The sequence below is a fragment of the Propithecus coquereli genome, unplaced genomic scaffold (genome assembly GCF_000956105.1).
Source record: "Propithecus coquereli isolate 6110/MARCELLA unplaced genomic scaffold, Pcoq_1.0 Scaffold280, whole genome shotgun sequence".
In the NCBI taxonomy this organism is placed as follows: Eukaryota; Metazoa; Chordata; class Mammalia; order Primates; family Indriidae; genus Propithecus; species Propithecus coquereli.
The window spans coordinates 4,146,786-4,153,792 of record NW_012148397.1 but is presented as its reverse complement, the minus strand read 5'-3'; the positions used below and the strand labels follow the sequence as shown (position 1 = coordinate 4,153,792).

The window sequence follows — 7,007 nt, the reverse complement described above, 5'->3', positions numbered from 1 at the left end:
AAAAAAAAAAAAAAAAAATGGAGGTGGTGGTTGCACAACATTGTGACAATGCTAAATGCCACCAAATTGCGCACTTTAACATGGTTAATTTTATGTGAGTCCCATCTCAAAAGAAAAGAAAGATCCTGACCGCACCCTGTTTTCCCTGGTCCCTTGAGAGTTTGCGCAGCCAGGTCTGACGAGGCCGATCGCTCACGCTGCCTGCTGGGGCGGCCTCCCAGCCCCGTGGGAGATTGTTACTGTCACACTGACCGAGTTTGTCAGGTTGCCTGTGGGGAGAGGGTGGTTGTCTCCAGCAATCTCACCAACACAGGGTCTCCAGAAAAAGTCCAAGCACAGGAATTAATAGTCGCAGCACTCTGCCTCTTCAGAGATTTTTTCATCTCTAACCGTGCCTTAATGTTTGAGTCCTCCCATCTGTTGGCACCTGACCTCTTTCTGTAATGAGGTTAGCGACAGTGAACAAGGCCGCGGGTCACCTGCCGCTGGGTGCCAGTCTCTGTTAACGCTCCTCGAGCCCCTCAAACGATGAGGCTCGCTGGCTGGGATCTCACAGGCAAGGTCAGTGCACGCCGGTTCTCGGCCCTTTGCTTTGGCTGACTTGGTTCACTGTTGCAACAACTTACTGTGATTATTCCCGTTTCACGAGTGGGGAAACTGAGGCACAGAGAGTTCCAGTAGCTTTCCCGAGACTGCACAGCTAGTAGAAGGCAGAGCCAGGATCACAAAGGAAAAACGCGTCAACCAGTGTTTGCTGTCCAGGCAGTCTTTTCAGGGTGGTGATTTTATTCAAGTACATGTGATCATTCAGCCTTAGATATATTTTTCAGCACAGGTTTTAAGGAAATGATTATTTAGATTGATTAAAATAGATTTTTTTTTGTTCTACCTTCTGATCATGTTAGTTTGGGAACTGTTTTCAGATAACGAAATCCAGACTGATCATCATGGGCACAGTTCAGTCGTCCATGCGGTTTCGGGGTGGGCTTTCCCCACTGTATTTGTGTCAGCTGTTAATTTCCGACACACCGAAACCATATTACGGAGCTCTCATGTGTTTTGGCCGCATTTTGCAGCTAAATCAATATTTATTAACTTGACCATCTAATTATGAACATTCATTTTCTATGATTATCGCATTTTGATTTTTCTCTCTAACACTGTGTCTTTTCCTTCTGCAGAGAATTCTGCCGGGTATCGGGAGAGATGGGGAACAGCAAAAGCCGTTCGGGGCAGAATTTTTGTTCGCGGTTTCTTCCTGAGGAGCAGGCGGAGGTGGACAGATTGTTTGCGGCTCTGTCGTCCGATGAAAACGGCTCACATGCCTCACCCGCATCCTTCTCTCTGCAGGCGCTGAAGGCAAGAGTGACAGTCAGTAGTTAAGGTTTAGTCTGGCACCAGGGGGCTGTAAACTATGGCCCTGGGGCCGACCGGCTCCCTATTTTGTAAGATAGTTGGATGGGAACAATAAACAGCTTGTTTCCTGTAAAGGGCCAGATAGTGCCTGTTTTTGGCTCTGTGGCTGAGTGGTCTCTGTTGCAACTACTCTGCTCTGCCATTGTGGCAGAAATCAGCCATGCACGATACCTAAACAAATCCCTCCCCTCTTGGAAATCAATACTCCCTTATCTGTACTAAAGAAAGGCAGTCAGAGTAAATAATGAATGATTTACACAATGTTTTGGGGACGTTTCTAACTCGAGATGGACACCAAAGGGGACAGCTTGCTTTCTGTCTCCCAAACCAGGTGTCTCTTGACGGCCGTCCCGGAGACCGAATCACAGGTCTGCCTTCGTGGACTCGTAGCTTCAGTAACCATAACATTTCAAGTGTACCTTTGCCTCTGGAATTTATGAGTGTCTGATGCCCTAGACGTTTTTTGATACTCCTAACAAAATAATGAAGTTTCAAATTCAAGGTTCACCTTACAAAGAGTTAAAACTGCCTGTTTCTCCATCTTTCGCCCCATTCTGTGGGGCTCGTAACTGCATGTTTGAGTGCTCAGACTAAGGCAGGACTGGCAAAGAGATACCGTCAGCTCGCCTTCCTGGGAGTCTGGGAAGGTGTCCCACCAGCCTTCTCTTCTGGAACATGCAGGATGGGAGCTGATGTGGGGCGGTGGGGTCCGCCCTGCACACTCATGTTATAGAGGAGGAAACTGGCCCAGGAGGTCATCCAGGTCGCCGCTGTGTGGTTTGACACGCACGTGTCTCCACCGGACCAAAAGCACACCTGTGGGCCTGTGGCACACACTGCTGAGTTGGAGCAAACAGAACCAGACAGGCCAGTTACAGCCTTGACTGCAGAGTGGGCGGTTAATGTTCGCGAGTGTCTATCAAGATAAACGTGGTTAAGAGTGGATCACAAGACCTTGGCGACTGAGAAACGCTCTCTTTGGGAAGGAATGAGAGGTGGTTTTTCCAGGAGAACTTTGCAAACACTGACAGCAAAAGGAATATTCTTTTTGAGCAGTGAGCGTAGAAGCCTGCCTTGGAAGAACTGTAGAATATTGACGTGGTGACACACGGTGTTACCTCGTCAGCTGTTACAGGAGAATCTGTCTTTCGGATCCTACCATGCAGGAAGCTGGTGATTTGTTTGGGATCTGCTCTCGCACCATTTATTTGTAATCCCCAGATCAAATCAGATTTGATGCTGCAGCCAAAAAGGAGAACAAATATTTACAGAATGTTAAGGCATTACGAATGAAATTTAAAATCTAAATGCACATTAATTAAAAATGCATATCGAGCACAAAGAACTTGGATAAGAAGTGAAAGCTAGCTAATACATTTGGAAATCCCTCATGTAGAGACCAAGCGAGCTACACACAGACGTGTTACGTGTGTTAATAAATTCAGACACGCCAGTGGCAGCTGTTGGAGTCTAGAATGAAGGTGATGTTCTAAGCAGAGTGAGGAGCAGATGGTGGCCAGAGGCAGGACGATGTGGCCAGTCTGGGGAGAGGGGAAGGTTCGGAGGCATGGTGGGAACAGCCACACCTGGGTGCTTAGGTGGTACGAGGCCCTTAGGTGGGCAGGGGAGATGGCACATGTGGGATGTAGGAAGGTTCAGGGGCTGATGGCAGCATCGTGGGGTAGCAGTGGCTGGTCTTGGCCCTCTGTGTGTTTTTTTGTGACACTGCTGAGTCTAACTTGCAGCCTTCTCTCCCACTTGTCCCCAACAGAACCACGTTGGGGAAGCTCTTCCCCTGGAGATGGTCACCAGACTGTACGACGGCATGCGGAGGGTCGACTTGACGGGGACGGCGAAGGGGCCCAGCGAGCACGTGTCCCAGGAGCAGTTCACAGTGTCCATGTCCCACCTGTTGAAAGGAAACTCCGAGGAAAAGAGTCTGGTGATTCTGAAAATGATTTCTGCCACAGAAGGGCCTGTGAGAGCCAGCGAAGTCCAAAAGGTAGGGCGGCTTCGAAGCCCTCTGCAGCCTCCTAAGCAGCCTTGGTGTCCTTAGGTGGGGGACGTAGGCCAGCTACATGGCTGATGGAGGCATCATGGAGATGTCCACCCTTGGGGAGCCCTAGACCGCATAACTGTCTCGTCCAGGTCAGAACACCTGGACAAAGCCTTTGACAAAACTTCTAGGCCAGCCAAGTGTATCATTAGAAAACAAATAACTGCATAAGTTGCATAATTTTTCCCCACGTTGTGGCCTGTTACAGTTGGCATTAAAGAGGTAAAATTGCCCTTCTCCATATTGTGATATGACTTAGATCTCAGGTTACAGCGGGACTGTTTCTAATGGTAAAATTGTGATCTTAAAGTTTACAGAGGACCTGGTTGGCTCTGTGGTGCACGTGCTAGACCACAGACGGGAGCTGAAGGGCTGGACCCGGAGGGCCCCAGGTCCCGCCCCGAGGGTGCAGGCGCTGGCTGCTCAGCTGCTCTCTGAGATGAAGCTTCAAGGCAAGTGCCTGGCGGTGCTCGGTGATTCAGACCTTGCATCATAGAGTGGTACCCGCTGTTTCTGTTACTGTAGCCTTGCAGTTAAGTTTTGAAATCAGGAAGTGTGAGCCCCCCAGCCTCATTCTAGGTTATCTGATTTGTTGGCACACAGTTGTTCATAGTGTTTCCTTATGATCCTCCTCATTTCCGCAAAAGCAGTAGCGATGTCCCCACTTCCATTTCTGGTTTGAATAATTTGAGTCTTCTCTGTTTTTTTCTCTTTGTCAGTGTAGCTAAAGTTTTCACAATTTGTTGCTGATCTTTTCAAAGAACCAACTTTTGGTTTCATTGATTTCCTCCCCCCACCCCCAGCCTCCCATTGTTTTTCTAGACCCTTCTTCGATTAAGGACAGGCTAGAGTGAATGGCTGAGAGGCAATTTCATTTATTTTTGCCCTGGTTTTTTATCTCCTTCTGCTTGCTTTAGATTTAGTTTGGTCATCTTCTCCTATTAATAATTTCTTAAGGTGGAATGTTAGGTTGTTGTTTTGAGATCTCTCTTCTTTTTCAATATTGGCATTTACAGCTATAAATTTTCCTCTGAGCACTGCTTTAGCAGTATCCCGTAAGTTTTGGTATGTTATGTTTTTGTTTTCATTCATCTCAGTATTTTCTAATGTCCTTTATGATTTCCTCTTTGGCCTATTGGCTATATATAAGTGTGTTATTTAGTTTCTACATGCTTGTGAATTCCTCAAATTGCCCTGTGTTAATGATTTTTAATTTCATTTTATTGTGGTTGGAGAACGTACTTGTGCATGATTTCAAGTCTTTAAAATTTATTGAGGCATCTTTCATGACCTCTAATTTGGTCTATTCTGGATAATGTTCAATGTGCGCTTGAGAAGAATGTGTATTCTGCCGTTGGGTGAGAAACAGTATATATTTAAATTGCGATTTTAAAAAAACCTTGTGGTAAATCTCTTTGCAAAGTAGACTTTATAAATGTGTTGTTCTTTTGCTATAAAGCCAGATTTTTAAATGCAGTTTGAAAATAGGTTATATTAAAAAATTAATTTAAGCAAGGTATTTAAAACTTGGAAATAATAAAAACATAATATATATAAGTATCAGTAGTTTGTCTTATGGGTGTACTATTCATCAGTCTAGAGTCAGTATGTTTTAAAAGAAGAATCATAAAAATAGAATATTAAAGTTATAATTTTAGTAGCAAAAGTTAAGTTGAATGATTAAAATTGTCCTTAAGATTTCAAGTAATATACAGGTAATGAGAAATGAAACTATTGGAAAAATATTTTAATTGGAATGATAGGAATTTTGAAACATCATGGATGTTGGGAAATAGAAAATTAAGTGAGCAAGTTTTTACATTTCTGGTTAATAAAATGGACCTGAGTTAGAGAAGACGTCATCATTTCAGCTTAGATCGGAATCTCTGTAGGTTGGGAATTACAGTTGCTCTAAATTGAGCCTTTGCACGCGTCAGTAAGAGCTTAAAACATAGAAACTCCTCTCTTCCCTGTAACAACCAAACGAAGTAGGCTCTAGCACTACTTCCATTTTACACATGAGGAAACTGAGTCAGAGAAGACCCCTTGCCAAGGTCACGCAGGTAGTGAGCCAGTGTTTGAAGCCAGGCTGTGTGAGTCCCAGGTGTGTGTTCCTATAGTATCACTCTGTCACCTCCAATATTAGTAGGTAGGAGATGGCAGATAGGACGACAGATGCTACTTGGAAACGATTAAGCGTGATTTGTAGCTAGTGAATCCGCCCTTCCCTGAGAAACTACTGGGGTCCCAGTAAGTTGCCCGGCCCCTCTAAAGCCTCTGCACATCTGTCAGCGAGGGTTTAGACGGTAGCAATAAGGTGACGTAACGGCCCCACTAACGTTGAACGTCCCCCTCCCATAGATGGCGAGGGGCTCCTCGGCCCCCAGTGGCAGGACCGCGAGTGTGACCAGGCCGTGATCGAGGACTGGGTGTTCAGGGCGCCCCACGTGGCCGTGTTTCTGAGCGTGGTCATCCACAAAGGCTTTCTCGTCCTGTGCTCATCCCTCGATCTGAGCACCCTGGTCCCCGAGTGTCAGGTGGACCAGGGCAGGAAGCTTGAGAGCATCCTGGACGTCCTCTCGGTCATCTACGTCAACTCCCACCTGCCTCGGGAGCAGCGGCACCGCTGGCGCCTCCTCTTCTCGTCCGAGCTCGACGGGCACAGCTTCTCCCAGCTCTGTGGGCACATCACCCACCGGGGGCCCTGCGTGGCTGTCCTTGAGGACCACGACGGCCACGTGTTCGGCGGGTTTGCCTCCTGCTCCTGGGAGGTCAAGCCTCAGTTTCAAGGTAAGACTTGGCAACCCGAACTGCAAAGTGTGGCACGGCACCGGCGAGGAGCTCTGGCGAGACAGCTGCTGCCCTGGACACCTGAGCGCTGGCAGAGGGCGGAGGTGGCAGAGAGGGTCTCTTCCATCTCCACGTGTCTCTCTAGACACCGTGGGGGAGACAGTAAGACAGGATGCTGCTTTGAGGCGGTCTGCCATGTCACGGATCTCCGTTTCGATCCTGGCAGTGGGGTACAGTACACAGGACAGGCCTTGCCGCCCGTTTTCAGGTGAGGAAATAGGCCCGGCGTTACTACAGGGCGTGGAGAAGTCGGGCTGCAGGTGTCTCAGAGGGACCAGGGGATGCTGCCGCTTCCAGATGTCCCCTCCCCCACTGTGTGCACTGGAGCCTTTGCCTTTCTTTTCTGCCATGTAGTTTCCTGGTCTTATGGTTTTGCTGGAAATTCAAAGCTCTGTGTGTGGCCTTGAATGCATTGGATGAGAGGCTCTAAGTAAATCCTCTTCCCCTCAAAGAACACTCTGTTAAAAATTGTCCTTTAGGCTGGGCGCAGTGGCTTACACCTGTAATCCTAGCACTCTGAGAGGCAGAGACGGGAGGATTGCTTGAGCTCAGGAGTTCGAGACCAGCCTGAGCAAGAGCAAGACCCTGTCTCTACTAAAAAATAGAAAGAAAGAAATTGACCAAACACCTAAAAATAGAAAAAATTAGCCGGGCATGGTGGCGCGTGCCTGTGGTCCCAGCTACC

At 47.5% G+C, this 7,007-nt stretch overlaps 1 protein-coding gene across 2 annotated transcripts in view; it reads left to right on the top strand.

Moving 5' to 3' along the window:
- Window positions 1-7,007, top strand: part of TLDC1 (TBC/LysM-associated domain containing 1) — a 33,074-nt gene that overhangs the window by 12,632 nt on the left and 13,435 nt on the right. For both annotated transcript variants that reach the window (XM_012648172.1, XM_012648173.1), the window contains exons 2-5: window positions 1,182-1,359; window positions 3,188-3,418; window positions 3,783-3,924; window positions 5,834-6,262. In XM_012648172.1, coding sequence (XP_012503626.1) covers window positions 1,207-1,359; window positions 3,188-3,418; window positions 3,783-3,924; window positions 5,834-6,262 — 955 coding nt within the window. In that variant the 5' untranslated portion in view covers window positions 1,182-1,206. The remainder of the gene's footprint in view (window positions 1-1,181; window positions 1,360-3,187; window positions 3,419-3,782; window positions 3,925-5,833; window positions 6,263-7,007) is intronic.